The sequence below is a fragment of the Narcine bancroftii genome, chromosome 9 (genome assembly GCF_036971445.1).
Source record: "Narcine bancroftii isolate sNarBan1 chromosome 9, sNarBan1.hap1, whole genome shotgun sequence".
NCBI lineage: Eukaryota > Metazoa > Chordata > Chondrichthyes > Torpediniformes > Narcinidae > Narcine > Narcine bancroftii.
In genome coordinates this window covers 86,781,315-86,806,998 of record NC_091477.1, presented here as the reverse complement: position 1 = coordinate 86,806,998, position 25,684 = coordinate 86,781,315, and the positions used below count along the sequence as shown (strand labels likewise).

General features: G+C 39.6%; 1 protein-coding gene and 1 long non-coding RNA gene across 2 annotated transcripts in view; one reads left to right on the top strand and one right to left on the bottom strand.

The window, feature by feature from the left end:
• Nucleotides 1–25,684, top strand: part of farsb (phenylalanyl-tRNA synthetase subunit beta) — a 77,958-nt gene that overhangs the window by 27,175 nt on the left and 25,099 nt on the right. The window contains exons 15-16 of the mRNA XM_069896699.1: nucleotides 4,541–4,658; nucleotides 19,067–19,219. Coding sequence (XP_069752800.1) covers nucleotides 4,541–4,658; nucleotides 19,067–19,219 — 271 coding nt within the window. The remainder of the gene's footprint in view (nucleotides 1–4,540; nucleotides 4,659–19,066; nucleotides 19,220–25,684) is intronic.
• The window catches only part of LOC138742395 (uncharacterized), a 38,773-nt gene continuing 19,175 nt past the window's right edge, over nucleotides 6,087–25,684 (bottom strand). The window contains exon 3 of the long non-coding RNA XR_011344136.1: nucleotides 6,087–6,185. This is a non-coding gene — a long non-coding RNA (uncharacterized lncRNA). The remainder of the gene's footprint in view (nucleotides 6,186–25,684) is intronic.

Below are 25,684 nucleotides of genomic sequence, written 5' to 3'. Positions count from 1 at the left end.
TGCGCATGTGCCGCGTGCATATAATGACAAATAGAAAATGCACACAAATAAGCTTATATTCGCAATAAGCCCAGCCGATGTCCTGCCCCCGAGAGCAATATACCCCACCGTGATTTGTAGGTTCGTTCAGCTCCGCACACAACACTGAAAAGTGCCAATCAAATCAAACTCGCGGGCCGCACTAACATTAAACTTTCATATTAAGGCGGGGCCACAAACTATCGTCCCGAGGGCCGCAGTTGGCTCGCGGGCCGCAAGCTTGAGACCCCTGTTCTAAATCTTATTTTTTCCCAACGCTCTTTCTTTTCGCTCTCCATCCCACTTTTATTTCTTATGTTTTGCATTTGACAGCTGCACAAGAAAGTAAATGGGAAGACGGCAACAAAAATAACTTGATTGCTAATTTAATTTCCTTTATACACTAATTATATGATTAATGGATTCGCATCTGATTTGCATTTCTGGATTCAATAAAAGCAATAACATTGAAAATAAAATCTTTGGAAAGCCAAATCACACAAATCTAAGGCAAAGGTGCAAACAATTCTTTTTCCATTGCACTCATGATTTGTTGTTGGTACAGACATCTGTAGAGTCAGGGTTGTTTAACTCACATGATCCAATATATATCCACGTCCAGTGTTTTGGTGTTCAAAATGTGAAACACATTTGATGGGTTACAGAAACCTGTTTTCTCGGCAAATATCAGGAGTTTGGAGATAATTTTCTTATAATTTGAGTTGCAGCATGTAAAATACCAAAACTCTTCTGAGAAATGCAGAATTCTTTCTTCCCCTTGTTCTCGCTATCAAAAAATACAACCTGAATATTGGGAATTTGAGTTTTTAAGATGGGTGGAGGCATCAAGAGAATTGGAGAAAAGATGAGAATGGAAATATGCCTGTCACCTTACTGAATGCTGGATAGCCTTCTCTTGACCTAGTTGTTCCTAAAGTATTCATCCATTACTATTCTCTGCCCTATTTCCTTACTGAGATCTCCCAGTGGCCACCCATTTTAATTCCCCGTCTCAACCTTTTGCTGACATGTCTGTCCATGGTCTCATGCACTGTAAATTGGAAGAACAACACCTTGCCTTCCGTTTGGGCACCCTTCAACCGGATGCATTAACATTAACTTTTCCAGTTTTAATTAACTCCACCCTCTCCACTCTTCCTGCTGTCACTGCTCCCCTCTTCCCCCTTTCACAGAGCTGAAATTGATTCTCACCTTTCCTCTTATCATATCCACTTAACACCTTTTGGCTGTTGATCTGGATTCCTCCCACTGCCATTCTTCGGTCTTTAATCCAGTGTCTTCCTTTTTTTTGCTCATACCTTGAAGAATGACTCAGGCCCGAAACGTTGGTAATATATCTTTACATCCTATGGATGCTGGGAAACCACTTGAGTTTCTCCAGCATTTCTGTGTGTTTTTACTAAAGTATTCAACATTATATTTAAATTTGGAGTGACAATTGTACCTCTGAATTCCAATTATTGCATAATGTTTTGTGCGAGAGAGCATTGGAAGCAACCCTCTCTATCATTGGTCTATGAGAAATGTTCTCCTTTCTCATTTGTTGAGAAAGTGTGACTGCAGAGGGCTCTGTGCCAAACCAATTTTTTTGCCTAGTCCCACTGATCTGCACCCAGTCCATATCTCTCCCATCCACGTACCTGTCCATACTCTTCTTAAATGTTAAAATTGAGCCTGAATTTACCACTTCAGCTGGCAGCTTGATCCACACCCCCACCACTCTCTGTGAAGAAGATCCCCCTCATGTTCCCCCTAAACTTTTCCCATTTCATTCTTAACCCATTGCCTCTGGTTTGTATCTCACCTACTCTTAATGGAAAAAGCCTAACTACATTTGCTCTCTCTATTCCTCCTCATAATTTTAAAATACCTCCATCAAATCTGCCTCATTCTTCTATGCTTCAAGGAATAAAGTCCTAACCTGTTTAACCTTTCCCTTTACCTCAGTTCCTGAAGTCTAGGCCACATCCTAGTAAATTGTATCTGTGCTCTTTCTATCTTATTGATATCTTTCCTGTAGTTAGGTGACCAAATCTGCACACAATACTCTAAATTTGGCCTAACCAATGACTTGTACAACTTTTCCATAATTCCCTCAAGATCTGAGGGGAGATCTCGTCAGGCCTGGGATTTATCTACCCTTATTTGCTTTAAGACAGCAAGCACCTAGTCCTATTTAATCTGTATAGATTCCATGACCTCTCTGCTGGTTTTCCTTACTTCCCATGACTGCCCATTTCTGGAGTAAATACTGATTGGATGATTTTAAAAAAACACATTTAAGACTTCCCCCATCGCATTTGGCTCCATACCAAGCCAAGCTCTCTGACTTTGAAAGGGACCAAATTTTGCACCTTAATATCCTTTTGCTCTTAATATACCTGTAGAAACCATTAGATTTTCCTTCAGATTGTCTGCCAAAGCAACCTTGTGTCTTCTTTTAGCCTTTCTGATTTATTTCTTGAGGTTTTTCTTGCATTTTTTTAATACTCCTCATATACCTGTTATACACCGCTCTCTTCTTCTAAACCATATCACCAATATCCCTCGAAAACCAAGGTTCCCATTGTCTGCCGTACTGCTTTTAATCCTAACAGGAACGAACAAACTCTGTACTCTTAAAATTTCACCTTTTGAAGTTTCTCCATTTACCTCGCACATCTTTGCCTAAAAACAATTTGTCCTATTCCATGCATTCTGGATCCTTTCTCATTTCCTCAGAATTGGCCTTTCTTCAATTTAGAATCTCAACATGATGCCCAGACATATCCTTCTCCATAATTAACTTGAAACTCATGCCATTATGATCACTGGTCCCAAAATGCTCTCCTACACATACTTCTGTCACTTGTCCTGTCTCATTCTCTAATAGGACATACAGTATTGCACTCTCTCTAGTTGGTAGTTCTATATATTGATTTGGAAAACCTTCCTAAACACATTTGTCAAACCCCAAGCCATCCAGCCCTTTTCCAGTATGGGAGTCTCAAATCAATATGTGGAAAATGAATATATCCTACTATCATAACCTTGTATTTCCTGCAGCCATCTGCTATCTCTCTTCAAATTTGCTCCTCCAATTCTCATTGACTATTGGTTGGTCTATAATACAACCCCAGGAGTTTGATTATACTGTTCCTGTTCCACAGCTCCACCCATGTAGCCTCAGTAGACAAGCCCTCTTGTCTGCCCTACCTGAGCACAACTGTTATATTTTCGCTCGCGAGCAATGCCACTCCTCCCCCTTTCATCAACCCCTTTTCTATCACATCTAAAATAATGGAAACAGAACATTGAGCTGCCAGTCCTGCCTTCATGCAACCAAGTTTCACTAATGGCCACAATGTTTGCCTCATCAACAACAACAGTGAGTTGCACTACAGAGAAGAGGTGGAAAATTTCATGAAATGGTATGAGAATAACATCCTGGGTCTCAATGTGGACAAGACAAAGGAGATGATTGTGGACTTCAGGAGGACCAGGGCTGACGATCCTCCACTACTCATTAATAGCTCAATAGTGGAGAGAGCACCAATTTCCTCAGAGACCACTTAAGAAGTGACCTATCCTGGACACATTTTCTAACTTGACAAGAAGGTGTAATAGTGACTGTGCTTCCTGTGAAGACTGAGGTGGGTATGTCTACCTGCCACCATTCTGTCAACTTTCTACAGGAGCTCTATCAAGAGCATCCTGGCTGCCTGCATCACAGTGTGTTAGGATTGCAGTAGAGCATTGGATCAGAGGTTAATCAACAGGACCATAAGAGTGGCAGAGAGGATCACTAGGGTCTCAATTTCCACCCCATCCCACCCTTACCCCCACTGAGGTGATCTACCAGGATGGTTGTTTGAAGAGGGCTCGGAAATTATTTAAGACCCCCACCACCCCACACATAGTATCTTTCAGCTACTCGCATTGGGAAATACTGGAGTGTCAGAGCCAGAGCCCACCAGGCTGAGAAATGGTTTATTCCCATGGGCAGTGAGATTTGCTGAATGAACTGCTCGTGCAAACCCTCCTCTCCGAGACTCTGCTATAGATATGTTCTGCAAATGAATCGTTTGTCTATATGTGTGTTATATCTATATGTGTGTTTGCATGTTTTTTGCACAAAGGACTGGAGAACACTGTTTTATCGGGTTATACTTGGACAAATGGATTAATATAAACTTGAACTTTTAACATTGAGATGCTGTTTCTTCTGTTATGATGTTATAATTCGGAAGACCACAGGGTGGCGATATTATTCTAGTTTTCCCAATTTTTCTGTGGCGAGTGAGAAAGTTTTGCTGCTCTTGTGATTCATAATATAAACTAGTAGTTCTGCAATGTACAAAATAACCTGGGTTTTTTTTAAGCAGCATTTTTCTTTAAAATGAGTGTTAAGCAAACTTCTTGTAACTATTGCTTGTGTACATTATGAATCTTCTGTACATTGAGTCATGTTGATAATGTGAAAACAGCATACTTATTGTATCTGCCTTTTAATGTTATTCAGGTTGTTCGCACGACCCTTCTCTCTGGTCTGCTGAAGACCATTGCAGCCAATAGAAAAATGCCTCTACCTTTGAAATTGTTTGAAATTTCAGATGTGGTTCTGCAAGATTCTTCTTCAGGTACTTGCGCTTAATTTAAAGAAAACATGTTTATTTTGTCATCGGTTGCTTTCTAACTCTTTAATCTATGCACATTAATGCTCAAAGCAGTGACGATTTTTAAGTGATGGTTTGCACATGTACGGAGACTGCGAATCTTGAACAGTAATTTAGAATATTAAAATATGGTTGGTTAGAATCATATTAAAGGGGGAACAACAGAACTGGACAATGAAGATCAGGAAGATTTCATGGTCAGTGTTAGGTGCTTTTGTGCTAGTTCATAGACCTCTGCTGTAGCAGTTGTAAAAGCTCAATGAAATACCCAGGGTCACCACTCCTGGCTGGTATCTTTCTGGGGCCAAGGGTGGGGGGGGGGGGGTTGGTTTTGCCACCTTCACTTCTGTGCCAACTATTTTAGCACTTGAGAATCAATCTCAGCAAGTTATTGGTCTGTGTTTCAGTGGCTTGCTGGAAAATCTTGCTAACCCATTTCAGAAGGCTTTTAAACATGGTTCAGTGAACTCTGATTTGTATTTTTTTATTGTTCTTTGCCATATTCGCAGTGTCCACTTGTAATTATGAACCTGATCTTATTGATCAATGTATCTGTCATAATTACCAGTACTTCCTGTCTGGGTATCTAATCCAAAACTGGTCTTGGTGGTCCATTGCTTCTCAAACTCATAATGTGACCTGAGCAATGACGGAGCTTTAAACTGTACACTGGAGCAATGTTGCGTATGAAGTTCCATTCACAGGGTGTGACAGCTGGAAGACCTCAGTGCCATCTTTGAAAGCTGTCAGGTGTTTAATAAAATAATTATATAATAGTAGGAGGCGGCCATCTGTTGCTAATGGCCAGTCCAATATTCAGTAAAATCATGGCCTATCTGTCAGTTAACCATCATTTTTTTTTCTTTTCAGTCTTTTTTATTGATTTTTCTAGGAAATACAATACAGTGAAAAGGGAACAAAGCTGAAATTACAGTATTATGTACATGTGTGTGTGTATGAAACTTCAAACAGTATAAACTCGATCCCCCTCCACTGCAATGGGTGAAAATGGAAAAAAATCAAAAGTATTGTATTAAAAAAAAATCTAATGTACTCTAATTTTTAAAAAAAACAGCTAACAAAAAGCAGCTGAGCATCTTATCCTGAGGGTTATGTATAATTTGTAGTTTTGGTTCCTACAATAATTTAAAAAAACAAAGGTAAAACTATATCCCATCTGGAAGAGTAAATTCAGTACAACTCAGATTATCTGAAATGATCGGGACCGGACCTACGATAAACATTTTTTTCAGATAACTGGTCATTTTTCAAAACCAGCCCAGTAGCAGCAGCAAATAATTTGTATCAATGTTTAAACAACAACAAACAACAAGGGAAGGCTTTTTAAACATTAAAATAATGTTTAATTCTCACCAAAAAAATGCTGGCTGACATCTCCCCACCGAGGCCTTGCTGCTGCCGGGGGGGGGTGGGGGGGGGGCTGCTCTCCTTGATGAAGCTGGGACAAGGGATTCTTCTGACTGCTTGCAGCTGGAAGACAATGGCACACAGTTTGAGAGGGAGAGTTGGAGAGAAAAGTCAATAGGGGAAGGTAAAGAAGAAATGGAAAGAGAGAGGGGAAGGAGTTGCCTGAAATTTCGGATGAAGGAAGATTTTGGAGAATCTGATTTCGGATAATCAGAGATGTACTGTACATCTAATCACATTAGAATCATTTACATCAAATGAAAGTAAAACAAAAGGTTGCTATGTATCTTCAAATTTCACCGATGAATCAAATACATGACATCTAATTTTTTTCTAAACTGAAACAAGACATAATAGGAGAAAACCATTGAAACGCTTTTGGAGGTCTAGAGTCTTTCCATTTGAATAGGATAGCTTTTCTAGCCAGTGATGTAGAGAAGGCCACAACCTGTTGAACAGGTACAGAAAACTGATATCTGGGTCAATAACCCTGAAAAAAGCAGTTATTGGATTGGGTCATAGCTCCACCTTGAATATAGTTGAAAAGATATTTTAAAAATTCCTTCCAATAGTTTTCTAAGGATGAATGAGACCAAAACATATATGTCAATGTAGCAATTTCAAATTTGCCTCTGTCACAAATATATATAAAAAATACTAGCCAATGTATCTTTGGAAGTGTAAACACGATGCACCACTTTGAATTGGATGAATGAATGTTGGGCCCATATAGAAGAGTTTAAAAATCTTGTCCCATAAATCCTCAAATAAGGGTCTTGCAAGTTCTAGTTCTCAATCATTTTCCTTTTTATTTCCATTTTTCTTACCTTAATACCCAAAAATCTTTCAGTGTCTTCCTTGAATTCTGAAGATTCACTACCCTCTAGGTCAGTGGTTCCCAATCTTTTACTTTCCACTCACATACCACTTTAAGTATTCCCTATGCCATAAGTGTTCTGTGATTAGTAAGGGATTGCTTAAGATGGTATGTGAGTAGGAAGGGAAGGTTGAGAATCACTGCTCTGGACCCAACTGTTACTGAAATATTTTGCTTGAGAAAAATTGTCATTGGCCCATTTCCTTTGGAGTTATGAGACTGTGCACATAATGAGTCCATTAGGAATGATTAAAACAGTGGTTTTCAAACTTTTTCTTTCCACCCACATACTACCTTAAGCAATCCCTTGTTAATCACAGAACACTTATGGCATAGGGAATACTTAAAGTGGTATGTGAGTGGTAAGTAAAAGGTTGGGAACCACTGCTCTAGGTGATGAAATTTATTCTCACCTCAGTCCTGAATGGCCAACATGTTGTGGCAATCTGCCCCCATTCAAAGTACCCAGCCAAGATTAAAATCAAACCTGGACCTACCCATTCAAGCCCCATTCAAAAAGTATAGCAGAAGAACAGACCCTTTGTTCCCTCTATGTTTGCCTCAACCATGGTGGCAAATTAAACTGATCCCATCTAGTCCATAGTCCACTATTGCCTGCCATATGTGCTTTTTACTATTTCCCCCACTGTACATTCCAGTTGCCTGCTTCTCTGTGTAAAAAGAAACTCCTTGCAAATTTTTAAATTTCTGCCCTCTCACTCTAGCCTTTGACTATCTACCCTGAGTGGAAATGTCAGAGATTTTGTTCTCCCAATTTCTGCCCTTCGTGACTTATATACATCTATCAGGTTGACCCTATAATGCCCCAGAGAAAACAATCCAAGCTTGTTCAAGCTTGCCTTGTGATTAATGTTCTCTAATCCAGGCAACATCCTGGTGAAGAGAAACAATATTGAGCAGACAAAGAACTCCTCGAGGAACTCAGCGGGTCAGACAGCATCCATAGGTAGAAATGTTCGGTCAACTTTTCGGATCTGAAGCCTTTGTCAAGGCTAAGATAGAATTGGTGAAAGTACATATACAAAGGGTGGAAGAAGCCGAGGTAATAATGTATAGGCAGAGGGTGTGGGAGGCCGAAAGACAGGTTTTTTTAAATTTTTTATTTTTCACACCATAAATCACATTAGCCATGATATACACTATTTCTTTTTCACACATATACAGTGACTTTTTCTCCCCCCCCCCCCCCACTTTCCTCCCAAACCACCCCCCCACCCCCCACCTCATCCATTTTAGGTATACAATCTAGGTTGCATTAAGCCAGTCAGACAATGTTGTCATTCAACAAAATTACACCAGAAATTCTACTGAGTCCATTCTTTTCTTTTCTTCTCCTTCCATCAACTTAGGTAATGTTTGTCCCCGGTAGGTTTTCGCTATTGTATTTAATGTAAGGCTCCTATACTTGTTCGAATATTTCAATATTATTTCTTAACCTATATGTTATTTTTTCTAATGGAATACATTTATTCATTTAAATTTAGTAGTTTCTTCCTTTTAATTTGGTTATGTATTCCATTAATATTTAAAGACATATAGTTCAGCGTAGCCCTTTTATATTTTGTTTATCTTCTCTTTCCGTTTTTCCATCATTACCTTTCCTCCTTTTCCATTTCTGTTTTCTTATTTTCAACTCTTTATAAGACAACATTCCTACAACATCCAACATTTTCCTTATTCTCCTATTTCTATCTTATTTATCCCCAATCTCCCCTTCACCTCCTGAGTTGTCCTTTATCCCTTGTCGGACAACCACATCTCCCCTCTCCATTTGGATTTGCGAATCCACTCGCAAGCGTCAACTGATTTTGCAGTGACTGCTATTTCCCCCCACCCCGCCTCCCCCAGAAAAGATTTCACTTTTCATATGTCACAAAGGTCACTCTTTTAATTCCCTCCTTATTCTCTCTATTCCATTACCTTCCCTTATTAATTCTTGTCTATACTATCTATATTTTCCTCTAAGTACAGATACATTCATGTATGCTCATTGTCTCTATTCACTCTTATACCTCTTTACCCGCATACATATCAATCGTAATCATTTTTACTCTCATTACCCGTCTTCATCCCTCAGTCTATTTTTGTCTTTACCCACATACATATCAATCGTGATCATTTTAACTCTCATTACCCGTCTTCCTCCCTCAGTCTATTTTTGTAATTGTTCTGCAAATTTTCGTGCTTCTTCTGGATCCGAGAATAGTCTGTTTTGTTGTCCTGGAATAAATATTTTCAATACCGCTGGATGCTTTAGTATAAATTTATATCCTTTCTTCCATAAAATCGCCTTTGCTGTATTGAAATCTTTTCTCTTCTTTAGGAGTTCAAAACTTATATCTGGATAAATGAAGATTTTTTTGCCCTTTATACTCCAGTGGTTTGTTGCCCTCTCTTACTTTTTCCATTGTCTTCTCCAGTACCTTTTCTCTTGTAGTATATCTTAGGAATTTTACTACAATAGATCTTGGTTTTTGTTGTGGTTGTGGTTTAGAGGCCAATACTCTATGTGCCCTTTCTATTTCCATTTCTTCCTGTAGTTCTGGACATCCTAGGGTCTTAGGGATCCACTCTTTTATAAACTCCCTCATATTCTTGCCTTCTTCATCTTCCTTAAGGCCCACTATCTTTATGTTATTTCTTCTGTTATGGTTTTCCATTGTATCTATTTTTTGAGCTAGTAGTTCTTGTGTCTCTTTAGTTTTTTTTATTAGATTTCTCCAATTTCTTTTTTAAGTCTTCTACCTCCATTTCTGCTGCTACTGCCCGCTCTTCCATCTTGTCCATTTTCTTTCCCATTTCTGTTAAGGTCATCTCCATTTTATTTATTTTCTCTTCTGTGTTGTTTATTCTTTTTCTTAAATCCTTAAATTCCTGTGTTTGCCATTCTTTAAATGACTCCATGTATTCTTTAATAAGAGAAAGTATATCCTTTACCTTGCCTTTCTTTTCTTCTTCTATTTCTCTGTACTCTTCCTCTTCCTCTTCTTCTTCCTCTGGGTTGACCATCTGTTGTTTCTTTGGTGCCCTTTCCTCCTCTTCTTTCTTGTTTCTATTGTCTTCTGTGGTCTCTTCTTGCTGCAGGTGTTCTGCAGCTGTCGTTGCCGGCTGTGGAGATCGACTCCCCAGCTGGTCCCCCCTCCCGTCGGTGTGTTTTTTTTCATTCGCATCGCGCATGCGCGAAGTATCGCGCATGCGCGGTTGCGCACTTTTACTCGGCTCTGCGAGCCATTTTTGTAGTCCATTATTTACCGACCTGAGGGAGCGGGTTTCTCTCTCCGCAGTGGGCCTCTTCGGACAGGTAAGGCCTTCACCTTTTTCCTCCTTTGTCTTCTCTTCCTCTCTTCTTACCGTTGCTTTCGATTTTTCTTTTTTTGTCGCCATCTTCTTTCCACCTTTATACTCACTTTTCTGTAACTTTTATTTCTGTGCCTTTGTGTTTTCCTTTGTTTTTCCCGACTTTTCTGGAGAGGGCTGGAGTTCACCATCCGGCCACTACTCCATCACGTGACTCCTCCCCGAAAGACAGGTTGAAGGAGAAATAATTTGGAAAAGGAGTGGGGAAAGAAAAAGAAAAAAAAATCACAGGAGTCAGTAGAAAAGGAAATGGTTGAATCAGGTAGCTGAGGAGGTTACCTAAAATTACAAAAAATATCAATGTTCATGCCATTAGATTTCAGGCTGCTCAGGAGATGTGTTATTCATCAGGTTTACATTTAACCATGCCCTGACAACTGAAGAGGCCAAGGACCAACATTGTCACTGTAGGAACATTTGGGGGAGTTGAAATAATTAGCTACAGGAAGCTAGGTTTTAGACCCACAGTGTAGGAGTTTGGCGAAGTGGTCACTAAGTCTGTGTTTGGTCTCAGCAATGTCAGGGAGGTTACAACAAATACATCTAAGCAGGATAGACCGCCTTCCACCCAACCTTCCACCCCTTGAGGCACTTCCCACTTGTCCCTACATCTCCCCCCCCACCTCACCTCGATCCAGTTGAGGCAGAGCTTTGCATGCACATCATCCGACCTAATCCACTTCGTTCATTGTACCCAGTGTGGCCTCCTTTACATCCAGCACAGTTGGTCATATTGACTCAGCTGATGTTCGCACAGATGTGTTTCCAAAAATAGTAATGGGGACAACAGATGATCTTTCCCTCCCCTGGGCAGTTGTACTGTTTTGCTGCTTTGAAAAAAACTAGCTAATTTTACAAAGACACAAAATTGAAACTGGAACCTTTGTAGTCTACATGGCCTAATTACTTCTTGAATAATTTCTTTTGAGCTGTCTGGAAAATCCATATAAAATACTACTGTAATTTTGTTAACTAAAACACTCATAATATATGGAAGAACATAAACCTGCTTTACCTTGTATCAAATTTTATGCAAGGTAATTCACTGCTTTATACCATAAAACGGGTCTGTCTCTTTTAAATAGCTTGTGCATTGCCTTAAATGCAGTAAAAATGTGATTGCAAACAGATTATGAAAAATGTTGTGGTTCAGTAATAACATGACATCAGTTCTGTTTGCAGACCTTAGACAAACCCCGCTTGGAAAATTTTGTTCAGTTATAGACTCCTCACTACAGGAAGGATATGGATGCTATAGAGAGGATGCTGCCTGGATTGGAGGGCATACCTTATGAGGATAGGTGGAGTGAACTTGGTCTTTTTTCCTTGGTGTGATGGGGATGAGGGGTGACCTGACAAAGGTGTGTAAGATGATGAGAGACATTGATTGTGTGGATGGTCACAGGCATTTTCCCAGAGCTGAAATGGCTAACATCAGGGGGCACAGATTTAAGGTGCTTGTAAGTACAGGGGGGATGTAAAAGATAAGTTTTTCTACATAGAGGGTGGGATGTATTGCTAGCAATGGTGATGGAGCCAGGTGCAACAGGACCTTATAAGAGTATATAAGATGGGTACATGGAACTGAGAAAAATGGAGGGTTATGTAGTAAGGAAATTCTAGGCAGTTAGAGTAGATTATTAGGTCAGCACAACACCATGGGCCAAAGGGTCTGTAGTGTGCTGTAGATTTCTATGTTTGTAAAACAAAATCTTTTTTATAATTTAATTAAACCTCATATTTTAGGATCTTTTATACCTGTGCACAAATTGTCCTGATATATGGATAGGATGGGTTTAGAGGGACGTAGACCAAATGCAGGCAGGTAAGAATAGTCTGGGTAAGACATTTTGGTTGGTGCACGTGTGTTGGGCTGAAGCACCTGTTCCCATGCTGCGTGACTCCATGACTCTGTCTTTGATATTTTAACTGTTAAAAGCAATTAGTTCTTAAGCTTGTATGTGTACTGAAGAGACGTGCCAATTGAACTACACGCTAGCAACCACATCAATGACGGGGATCTCCCAGAGACCAACCATTTCAATTCTGTGCCCCACTACCACCCCAACATGTCTGTCCATGGCCTCATGCATTGCCAAACCAGGGCCACCCCTAAATTGGAGGAGCAACACCTCTAACCGATGGCATTAACGTCAACCTCCGGTTTCAGTGAGACCACTCCTTGTTCTCCCTTTCTTCCCTATCCCTCTGTCTTCTTTCCTCCAGCTCTATGCCCCTTCCCTCTCCATGCATAGAGCTATCCCCACTACCCCTCTTTTCTCTTGTCCCCTCTCCCCCTCATCCACCTATTACCTTTTGCCTGTGGACGTGCTCCTGCCCCTTCCTTCCACCTGCCTACATCCTGCTCGTATCTTGATGAAGGGCTTATGACCAAAACATTGGTTATGTATCTTTATCTTTGCTATATATAAAGTATGCTGTGTGACCAGCTGAGTTTCTCCAGCATTGTGTTTTTACTATCACTGTGTTTGCAGACTTTCGTGCTTCACAGCAGCAAAAGGAATCAGTCAAATTTTTGCAGGGAATAAAAAATTATATCAAGTTTTCCACAAAAACCTTCAGCATGCATATCATGTCAGACATTTTTGTTCATTTTGAGTTGGCAATCTGTGGCAAAAAAATTATGTTGAGTCCCTGTTGTGTGCATATATACTCAATGCAGTGGCTGGTGCTGACAAGCAAAAAGGCTAAAATGTCTTAATCAGAGGTCTGGAGCAAAAGGTGAATTCAAAGCATGCCACATTACAGTCTCATATCCTGCATGTGTCAGAGTTCAAAAATGGAACAGGATTCCTGTGTGGTGGAAATTTAGTTAGTCGTGCAGCCAGTGATCTGTTTAAAATCTTAAGTAAACACGATTTACTCGTTATAAGCTGCAGTGAAATTCTTTCATGAAAGTGAAACAATATTTTTGTTTAATTCCTTGAAACTACAAGTATATGAAGTAAGTATTTTATCTGATGTGTCAGATCCTTTATGCTGATACAAAGCAAGGATTTATTTTGTACTCAATAATTCCACGCTCTTATTAGCTAAAATGACTTTATTGTTCTTGAAAGCAGAATCAGATTATATTCTACATGGCAGGGCAAAGTGTCTGAATCTGAGGGAAGTTGTTCTGTATGAAGGAAGAATTTGGGGTTAAAAACTACTTGTGGATTCTATTGCACCAAATGATTGATGCAGATCTATAGAAGAGGTGTATACATATGAAATAAAGAAAAGACAATACTGTACAACTTGTCAAGTTTGTATTTGAGCGAATCAATTTTCTATTTTTACCCTGCCCAAAAGATATAAATGTTGAATATTCAATTGAACTCTTTTGAAGTTTAACTAAATTGATGTTTTCTGCATTGCTGTAATCTATTGTCCTTTAAATTTGTCTGATGGCTTTGTTAGCTTAAGTACTTTGTGCCTATTGTTTGTCTGTTAAATTAAATATTGCTATATTTTTGGACAAGCATTGAGGGAATGAAACACAGTTGAACCTAATCCTGTTTAGGACACTGGATAGTGGTCAATTGGAAGCATCCTGGATAGTCTTATGTTGTTATGAAAAATATAATTCTAACTATTGATTAGAATCCAATTCTTAAAATGAAATCAGAGCATAGATCTTCAAGCAGTCAAAAATTAGATATGGAGAATATTTGTGGTTTAAATTAATGAAGGAGCGATGAATATTTGTGGTTGAAAATATGGAAAGCAGTAAACCAGTCAAGGTTAATGGGTGAGGGAGATCAAGAAATATCTGTCTCCAGTTGCTGAAGGGATAATCCACATAATAGGGAATGAAAGTGGAAAGCAACATTGGAATCAGAAGTACCATGTAGCTACCTCAAACCATTACATCTAATAATTCACCTACTCATTTTTGGCCTGGTTGGTAGTCAAAATATTTGGGTGTGACTGATCAGTCGTGATGGCCTCTCAACATCAAATTGGAAATAGTTTGGCTGACAAGGAAATAAACATCAACAATAGCTTACTGAGTTTTAAATCTGGATTGGAACTATGTTATCTTACTTTGAGGATATGGATACAATTTAGAAAACAGTTTAATGAGATTTTCTCTTTCTAGTCCTATTTTTAAATTATTTCTTTAAACCTTCCATGATTGATGTAACTTTTAAAGAATATTATAGATTAGGTATTAAATGCTTTAAAGATTTATTTGCGGATTCTCACTTCCTTTGAACAACTTTCAGTTAAATGCGGTCTTCCATATACTCATTTTTTTCATTATTTTGTGGCGACGCACATCAGACTCCTGTTGGGGGACATGGATTTCAGCAACTCGCGCAAGGTTGCGGCACAAGCAGATGTTCTCTACCGTTCCAAGCGCAAAGCCATAGATTAGGTCAACGGTGTCACACGGCCATCACCGAGGACAATGCCCAAATCCAGTCCACCATGTGAGCAGGCCCCACCCCACCAGAAAACAGAGGCCCGATCCCAGTTGGAGCTTCTACCACCAACATTGGACTTCCGCACGCAGGTGCCGCCAGCCATGTTTGTTCCCAGGAAACAACGAGGCCAGCTGCCATTCGTGGCTGCAGTGGCTGGCCAGCTGAATATCCTTCTCCATGTCTGGGACAGCATCTCAGGCTGCAGGTTCCTTATGGACATGGGTGGAGATAAGTGTCGAACTCACTATGGTGCTTGAAACGTGCACAGGACCCACAGCCCTTCCCTGTGTGCTGCCAATAACACCGCCATCAGAACCTTTGGAAAAAGGCGAATTCTTGTACTTTTCGGTGATACCACGTTCCAATGGTCCTTCACGGTCGCTTCAGTGGATAAGCCTCTGCTAGGCGCAGATTTCCTCCGGGTGCAGTCCCCACTTGTTGACCTCCAGGGCAGATGACTAGTCCATGTTGAGACTTTCCACTTGGTGCCCTTCAGCAAGTCCAGTGAGCCTTCCACCCAACTTGCTTCTGTGGAAACCCAGTACAGCCACCTCCTCGCAGAATTTCCTTGCATCCCCAGTTCACTGCAGCCATGCCTAAGTACGGCATCCAACACCATGTTGCCACCACTGGCCCAGCATTGCATTCATGGGCCTGCCGCCTGACCCCAGACAAACTCAGCCTTGCCAAGAAAGAGTTTAGGCGCATTGAGGAGCTTGCCATCATCTGTCGTTCTGTTATCCTGTGGGCCTCACCCCTCCACTTTGTGCCCAAGTCCAGCAGCAGCTGGAGACCCTGTGGTGATTACAGACATGTCAATGACACCGGGCCGCTATTCAATCCCCCATATCCAGGACTTTGCAGCTCACTTCCACGGCATAAATGTTTTCTCCAAAGTCAACCTAATCTGGGATACCACCAGATCCCTGTGCACCCGGATGACGTCCAAATGATGGCTATCATTACCCTGTTCATCCTGTTTTGAGTTCCTGGGTTATGCTTGCCGTTTGGTTTAAAAAATGTGGGGCAGACATTTCAGCACCTCATGGAAGCGGTGGGCAGAAATTTGCCTTTTCTCTTCATCTACCTTGACGACATCCTGGTAGCCAGCAACTCACCTACCTCGCACAGTTTGGCTTCACCATTAACCTGGAAAAGTACCAGTTGGCCTCACAGAAATAGACTTTCTGGGCCACAAAATTACCACAACCGGCACCCCACCCCCTTTACCAGACAAAGTGGATGCCATACGATGCTTCACCAGACTGACAACACTGAAGGGCCTGCAGGAGTTCACGGGCACGGTAAATTTTTTCAACAGATTCATCCCTGCGACAGCCAGGATTATGTGCCCTCTCTTTCCATTAATATTGGGCTCATTGAAGGAGCTCAAATGAACCGATGAGGTTCACACCACTTTTGAGCAGACCAAAGAGGCCCTGGCCAATGCAACAGTGCCAGTACACCCACGAATGGATGTACCAACGGTCCTCACAGTTGAAGTGTCCAACACAGCAGTGGGTGCTGTCTTGGAACAGTTCGTTGACGACTCATGGAGACCCCTCACCTTTTTAAGTCGACATCTGCAGCTGCCCGAACTGAAATACAGTGCATATGACTGGGAACTACTTGGCTTCTACCTGACCATCCACCACTTCTGCTACCTCACTATCTCCACTGATCACAAACCGCTTACTTTTGCCTTCTCAAAGTCCTCTGACCCGTGGTCTGCCCGACAACAGAGATACTTATCCTGCAACTCTGATTTCACCACTTCTATCTGACATCAAAGTGATTGCAGATGCACTTACCAGGTCGGCAGTCAACACTGTGTCGCAGGGCATCGATTACCGTGATCTGGCTTGGGCTACAACACCACAACCCTGAGACACTCAACTTCAGAGCAGCAATCACTGGGTTGCAGCTCCAAGACCTCCCACTTGACTCCGAATGGCGCTAAGCTCCTTTGTGATGTTTCCACTGGTCAACCCTAACGTCTCATCCCTGCCCAATGGAGGAGAACGTTCTTTGACATGATCCAAGGTTTGTTGCACTACTTGATCTGCCCAACAGTGCAACTGGTGTCAGGAAAATTTATTTGGCACGGCCTGCATAAAAAGTCACAGAGTGGGCGAAAACCTGCACAGACTGCCAGACATCTAAGGTCCAGTGGCACACCAAGCACCGACTCCAACAGTTCAACACCTGACCTGCAGGTTCTAACATGTCCATCTTGACATTGTTGGACCCCTGCCAGTCTCCTGGGGGGCATGGTACCTACTCACAGTGGTGGACAGGTTCACTCACTGGCCAGAGGCCATTTCCTTTCCGGACGCTTCCAAAGAGCCAGAGCTTTCCTGCTTTGGTGTTCCAGCAGACATTACAACCCACCAGAGGGCGCAATTCACCTCCGTCCTGTGGACAGAGCTCTCCAGACTCCTGGGCACCCAGCTGTATTGCACCACATCTTACCACCCCCAAGCCAATGGGTTAGTTGAGTGTTTCCACCACCACCTAAAATCAACGCTGATGGCATGCCTCGAGAAGCCCAATGGGGTGGACGAACTGCCCTGGGTTCTCTTGGAGATTCACACAGTGCCCAAAGACGACCTTGGGGCCTCCCCTGCCAAACTAGTCGACGGAGATACCATCACAGTACCTGGCCATTTCCTCCCTCCAGAAACCAAGTAAGACTCAACACTGCCGTCTCCCTTGAAAGGCTGCATGAAAAACTGGGCTCCATTGCACTACCCGCCGCCATCGTGACAGGGTCAAACACCCTGGAACTACCCCTGGATGTCCTCCTGTAAGAATGTGTTCGTGAGCAGAGGTGTACACCTTCAGCAACCTTATGAAGGTCCATACAGAGTGCTACATAGGAACACATTGACATTCAACCTTGATACTGGGGGCAAGGAAGAGTTATTCATGCTGGACTGGTTACAACCAGCTCATCTGGACTGTCTCAGCCAGTACACATTCCTCCATAGTGTACTGCTGAAACAACACACCTCCCCCTCAATGCATCCCAAGACCATCAATGCCGGTTCTGGGGGGGGGGGGGGGGTGGGGTGGCGGGGAGGGTTGTGTGGTGATGTACGTGTTCCAGCTCATAGCCTGTTGTCTTAGTCTCTTCACTGCGCTCACTCAGAACCCATAACAATCTACAGATTAGGATTTTTTTAATGATTTCCATTACATGCATTTCCTCAAAGGACTGATAGGAATTTAAATGATGTAATTTTTTAATTTACAATCTTTCTACAGTGGTTCAATAGCTAACATTTATGATATGTTATTGGGAATAAGAGGGGCTCCCTCAGATAAAATTTAAAAAGCCAGAAAACAGAATCTACAGCTTTCAATTCCTCAAGATATTTAAAATGTAATTTTCAAATTAGTTAATACCTCTTCTTTATGGGCCTGTCACTCTCTCCTACAATTTAAAGTAGTCCATAGGGCACACATGTCCAAAGTCAAACTATCTCATTTTTATTTGATGAATCTCCTCGTGATAAATGCAACAATGGAGTTTCTTCATTAATTCAAATGTTTTGGACATGCCAGAGTCTTGAGAAATATTGGATTGAAGTATTTCAAACATTCTCTGCTCTTTTTAAAGTTAATTTTAAACCAAATCCCATAACTTTGGTATTGTTGGAGAGAGTGACATAACGTTAACAACATCTGAGCTGCATGTATTAGCTTTTATTTATTTTATGGCTAGGTGGGCAGTGTTGCTCAGATAGAGGGATATTACCCTACCTAATCACGCTCAATGGTTATGTGATGTCATGTTTAAACTAAGTGAAGAATAGATGCTGAATTTTCCAAACACTGTGGGGTCCATTTTTTTAATTACTTTTATAATTTCTAATTTGATATGAAGATAGAAATGTTGACTAAATCTTATCATTCTAATAAGATTTCTGTCTTTTTTTTGGCCAAACAGCTTCTTTCTTGGTAGTGGGTTTAGATTTTCCTCTTTTAATAATATAATACAATATAATGTTTGATTAATATGTGGAGTACCTTGGATGAAATGATATAATTTTAAGTGTAATGTATCTTTTTGAATTTTAACATATATGGATATGTCTTCTGTATTTTTGGATCTGAAATGTTAATGTTAATAAAAATATTGAAAAGGAACTATTGTCCTTCTACTCTATTTCCATGTTTCTGTAAGTTGTATTGTCTTCTGGTGAAAGAAGATAGCAGAAATATTTTAATCAGTTTTTTTTTTCGCAATGCAGATGTTGGTGCAAAAAATGAAAGACACCTCTGTGCTTTGTACTACAACAAGAACCCGGGCTTTGAGGTGATTCATGGCTTGCTGGATCGCGTAATGCAACTTCTTGACTTGAAACCGGGAAACAATAATGGATACTACATACAGACTGCAGATGGTGAGCAATCGTTTACTTGGTCACATGGGTGTATTTGGGTAGCACAAACTCATGGGTTGGAAAGCCCATTAGCATGCTGTAAAATTAAATTATACTTTGTATTCCACTTAAGTACAGAGACACAATGTAACACAGAATGCATATAAAGTCATACTGTAAAGGAGCATTTAGTGTAATGTGTGAAGATTGAGGAAATGATATTTTCTTTTTGTTCCATGATGACCACAAGAAGTTGGGTTCAAAACCTAGAGCCCCTTGTGACCACTGACAACAATTCAGAATGTACATGTAGCTACCAACTCTCAGATTTTTCCTAAAAATTTTTGGTAATTAAAGTCCCACTCTAGCTCTATTTTCTCAAGAGCAGATCTATCCTAAGTAAATCAGGAAAGAAAAATCATTTCTTAATTAGATCAATGTGACAAATTCTTTACGAGCCTCATTCTAAAACAGGTATTGTTTCATTCAGAATAAAAAGAAATAAGACTTGACAATGTTGGGAGACAGACTTAAATACTAATATTGATGAAACTAATTAGTCAGATTTGTGCCGAGATAGTATGACAAAGTCTTTAAATGTTAGATATAGGTTAGTTCAATATAATCTTTCACATCAATTATATCTTACACCACAAAAGTTAAATAAGTTGAAGTCCGATTTATCCGATCAGTATTTTAGATGTGGTCATCAGCTAGGCACTTTTTCACATTCTACTTGGTCTTGCCCCAAAATGAGACCTTTTTGGGCAAATTTGGCGATTTATTTAGAACAGGTTATAGGAATTAAATTTCCAAAAAATCCAATGTTATTTTTATTAGGTAATATTGAACTGATAAGACCAAAATTGAAATTATCGAAATATCAAATAGAATTTCATGATTACTTTAGCAAACATATTGATGGGAGGGGATTTCAACCTTAATTTGGATCCATTGTTGGATAAAACAAGACAAGCAAAAAGAATAAAGTAGCCAAATTTATGGTTAAATCAATGCAGGAAATGAAACTTTTAGATATATGGAGGAGGCAACACCCAAGAGAGAAGGAATATTCATATTATTCGAGTAGGAACAAAACATAGTCAAGGATTGATATGTTTTTGTGTCGGCCCATATTCAAGGGAGAGTTAGGAAAACTGAGTATAAAGCTAGTCTGTTATCAGATCACACCCCTATTATTAGCAATTGAACTGGAGGATATCCCACCAAGAACATATATAGATGGAGGTTAAACTCCATGCTACTTAAAAGGTAGGAATTTAGAGAGTTTATTGAACACCAAATTAAAACATATTTTGAAATAAACACAGAATCAGTGAAAGACAAATTTATATTATGGGACGCAATGAAAGCCTTCATTAGAGAACAGATAATAAGTTATGTAACTAAGATGAAAAAGGACAACAATCGAAAAATAGAGCAGTTGGAAAGGGAGATAGTAAGTACAGAAAAGGAATTAGTAAAAAGGGATGATATAACGAAAAGGAGAGAATTGGGGGACAAAAAAATAAAATGCGAAACATTACAAACATATAAGGTGGAGAAGAACATAATGAAAACAAAGCAAAAGTATTACGAACTAGGAGAAAAAAAACACATAAACTATTAGCCTGGAAATTTAAAACAGAACAAGTGAAAAGAACTGTATTGGCATCAAGGAAAAAAAAAGGACAAACAAATTACATATAACCCAACAGAAATTAATGAAAACTTTAAGGAATTTTATGAACAATTATACCAAACTGAGAACAAGGGGAAAGATGATAAAATAGAGGAATTTTTAGCTAAAATTTAAACTGCCAAAACTGCAAGAAGAGGAACAAAACAAACTAATAAAACCATTTGAAATAGAGGAAGTACAGAATATATTAAAAAAGCTGGTGAACAATAAAACACCAGGAGAGGATGAATTTCCAATAGAATTTTATAGAACATTTAAAGAGTTATTAATTCCTCCTCTCCTGGAAGTAATGAACCAGGTAGAAGAAACACAAAACTTGCCAGATTCATGTAAGACAGCAATAATTACGGTAATACCAAAGATGGGGAAGGATCTATTAACACCAGCATCATATAGGCCAATATCTCTACTTAACTCAGATTATAAGATAATAGCAAAATTATTAGCAAATACATTGGCCGATTGTGTACCAAAAATAGTTAAACAAGATCAAACTGGATTTATTAAGAAAAGACGAACAGCGGATAATGTCTGTAAACTTATTAATCTAAATCGTGTAGTTCAAGGAAATAAGAAACCAACAGTGGCTGTTGCTTTAGATGCAGAAAAAGCCTTTGACAGAGTAGAGTGGAACTACTTATTTAAAGTATTACAGAAGTTCAATTTACCATAAAAATATATAAATTGGATTAAAGCATTGATTAATGGACCGTTGGTGAAGGTAGCAGTAAATGGATATGTATCGAATCAATTTAAATTAAGTAGGTCAACTAGACAGGGATGTCCATTATCCCCCTCATTGTTTGCCTTAGCAATAGAACCTTTGGCAGAACTGATAAGAATAGAAAAGAAAATAAAAGGGATAAAAATAAAGGAGAAGGAGTATAAAATCAGCTTATTTGCAGATGACATCATAGTATACTTAACAGAACCAGAGATATCAATAAAAGAATTACATAAGAAATTGATGGAATATGGAGAAATATCGGGGTACAAGATCAACACAAATAAAAGTGAAGTGATGCCAATGAGTAAAGCGGATTATACAGAATTTAAAAAAGAATCACCATTTAAATGGCAAGCACAAGCAATCCGATACCTAGGGATCAGGTTAGATAATAACTTAAGCCACTTGTACAAACTAAATTATCAGCCAGTAGTAAATAAATTGCAGCAAGACTTAGAACATTGGAAAGAATTACTGCTAACGTTGATAGAGAGGGTAAACTGCATTAAAATGAACATGTTCCCAAGGATACAATACTTATTTCAAATGTTACCAATTCCCTTAACAGAATTTTTTTTTTAAATGAACTAAAGAGAATAATAAGGAAATTCTTGTGAAAAGGGAGGAATCCGAGAGTAGCGTTAGATAAATTAACAGAGAAGTATAACCAAGGTGGTTTGCAGTTACCAAACTTTAGAAATCTTTATAGAGCCGCACAATTAAGGTATTTATCAGATATTTACCAGACAAGGGAAAAAGCAGACTGGACTAAGATAGAACTAGATAAAATAGGGGAGAAGATACCGGAAGATATACTTTATAAGTGGGATGAAAAGCTGGTGCAATATAAAAGCTCACCAGTATTGTATCATTTACTTAATACATGGAAGAAGATCCATGTAGAAAGGAAAAAAATTAATTACCAAATATCAAAATTATTATTGATGCAAAATCCACTAATCCCTTTTACAATAGATAACCTTACCTTTAGAGAATGGGGGAGAAAAGGAATCAAAAGAATAGAAAATTGTTTTTTGGGAAATAATTTATTAACATTTGAACAGTTGAAGTACAAATATGGTACAAATATTGTACTCTTGCTACAATGTTTGCATATCATCAATTGAAAGCTTATTTAAAGGATAAATTGGGAAACAGATTGAGATTACCTGAAGGAAGTAGCTTTGAATATGTGATTACAGACACAATGATCATTAAAAGATTTATAACAAATATGTACATTAAGCTACAAGATAAGGAAAATGATGAAATAAAGTATATTCCTAAGCAGAAGTGGGAAAAGGATTTAAGCATAAAGATAAAAAATGAAGTATGTGAAAAGTTATGTTCTGGAACTATGAAGAATACAATAAACACAAGGTTACGCATGATACAGTATAATTGGTTACACAGGGTATATATTACTCCTCAAAAATTAAAAGAATGGGATTCAATATTATCGGATAGATGTTTTCGCTGTAAGAAGGAAATGGGAACAACAGTACATGCAATTTGGGCATGTACGAAAGTGAATACGTTTTGGGAAGAACTAAATAGAAACTAAATAAAATTACAAAAAATAACATACCAAAAAAACCAGAGATCTTTCTTTTAAGTAACATAAGAAGTAAAGAATTAGGCCTCAAATTGGATAAAGCAGAAAAAAAAATCATTATGATAACCTTAGCAGTAGCAAAAAAATGTATAATGTCAACTTGGAAAATGGAAGAGAGCATGAGAATACATCAATGGTACATGGAAATGAATAAATGTATTCCATTGGGAAAAAAAACTCAATTTAAAAAATAAAGTCACATTGTTTGAACAAATTTGGGAACCATACATGGAAAACAACAGAGAGAGCTTGCCTAGGACCTTCATCCCCTAAAATGAAAATGATAAGAAGACAAAATGACTAGATTCAGTGTGTAACAAATATATGACGAATTTTTCTTGTTTATTTTCCTTTGTGTGAAGATATTGTTTTATGGTTTTATTGTATTGTATATGTTGAATATTTATGGGTTTTGGAGGGAGTGGGAAGAGGGGAGGGAGGGAAATGGGGTGGGGGGGAAGGGAGAAAATGCCACTGTGTAAATTTAATGAGAAATGTTTGTAGATATTTTGGTTGATATGGTTCACAGTGTGAAAAATTTTTAAAAAAATTAAAAAAAGATTACTTTAGCAGTGGCAAGAAAATGTATAGCAATAACATGGAATTCGAGCACCCACCTAGATATGACCTTTGGAACACAGCGATGCAGATCTGTGTTCCTTTGGAGAAGATCACATAATTTGAGAAATAAGTATGATGTATTTTTGAAAATTTTGCACATGTATTTATAAATTGAGGGAATGAATTTATAGACCCTTTCCTGAAGCTTTGAACTTTGTTAGCTTCCTTGGATATATTAAAAGATAAAAATAACTAATGAGGGAGATGCTCCACAACTTTCTTCAGCCTTTGAAGGAAGTAGAGACGCTGCTGGGCTTTCTTGGCTATGGAGCTTGTGTTAAGGGACCTCGTGAGATTCTTCGCCAAATGCACTCCAAAGAACTTGATACTCTTAACGATCTCAATGATGGAGTCTTCAATGATCAGCAGAGCATGGTCCCCCTTGAAGTCGACAACCATTTGTTTTGTTGTTTTTAACTTTCAGTTACTGGTTGCTGGCTGTACACTAGTCCGTTAGTGACTGCACCTCATCTTTGAACGCTGACTTGTCATTCTTACTGATCAGGCCCACCAGAATGGTAGCATTGAGGCAGGTCACAGATAATTTCTTCAACAAGGGGACAATGGTGGTGGCTTTGAAGCATATTGGGACTAAGCCGCTTCTCGGAGATGTTAAAGATGTTGGTGAGAACATATGCTAGCTGAGCCATACATCCACTGACCACTCTGCCAGGAATGTTATTGAGTCCAGCAGCTTTCCGTGGGTTGGCCTTGCTTAGCTCTCTCTTCACGTCAGCCTCTGCAAGACACAGCATCTGGTCATTTGGAGGCGAGGTGATCTTTTTCACTGCAATATCATTTTCATCTCAAAGTGTTCAAAGTGTAGAAGTTGTTCATTGCATTTGGGAGGGAGGCATCATGTGGGGAAAATATATCAATACTGAATATTTATGCTCCAACAGAAGATGATTCCTCTCTCTTTGGAGACATTGTGAATATAATTGCAAATAATGCTAAAGGTATAATTATTGGTGGAGACTTTAAAGCTGTTCTGGATGGGAAGCTGGATAGATCACCGATAGTACACAAGCAATCAAAAAGATCTATAACATGTTAAGAGAGCTGGGGTTAGTAGACCCATAGACACACAGAAACCCAAAGGAGAGAGACTTTAGTTTCTTCTCAAATGTACGTGGGAGTTATTTACACATAAATATGTTTTGTGTTTCTAAACAATATAGGTATAAAGTGGTAGATTGTAAAATAGACTCAATAACAATCAGTGATAATGCACCTATAATCTTCATCCAGAATTTAGAAAGAGAAACATGTTTTAAATATGGAGAGCAAACATTTGGCTCGAGGGACTTTGGCTCGAGGGACTTTGGCTCGAGGGACTTTGGCTCGAGGGACTTTGGCTCGAGGGACTTTGGCTCGAGGGACTTTGGCTCGAGGGACTTCGGCTCGAGGGACTTCGGCTCGAGGGACTTTGGCTCGAGGGACTTTGGCTCGAGGGACTTCGGCTCGAGGGACTTTGGCTCGAGGGACTTCGGCTCGAGGGACTTCGGCTCGAGGGACTTCGGCTCGAGGGACTTCGGCTCGAGGGACTTCGGCTCGAGGGACTTCGGCTCGAGGGACTTCGGCTCGAGGGACTTCGGCTCGAGGGACTTCGGCTCGAGGGACTTCGGCTCGAGGGACTTCGGCTCGAGGGACTTCGGCTCGAGGGACTTCGGCTCGAGGGACTTCGGCTCGAGGGACTTCGGCGAGAAGGAGCTCCTTGTGTGGAAAGGTATCTTTGAAACAACATATTTATAGTAAGAAAGGAGGAAATGGAGTCATTTGGGGTAGTTAAGTGCTCCAGTTGTGGGATGTGGGAAATCA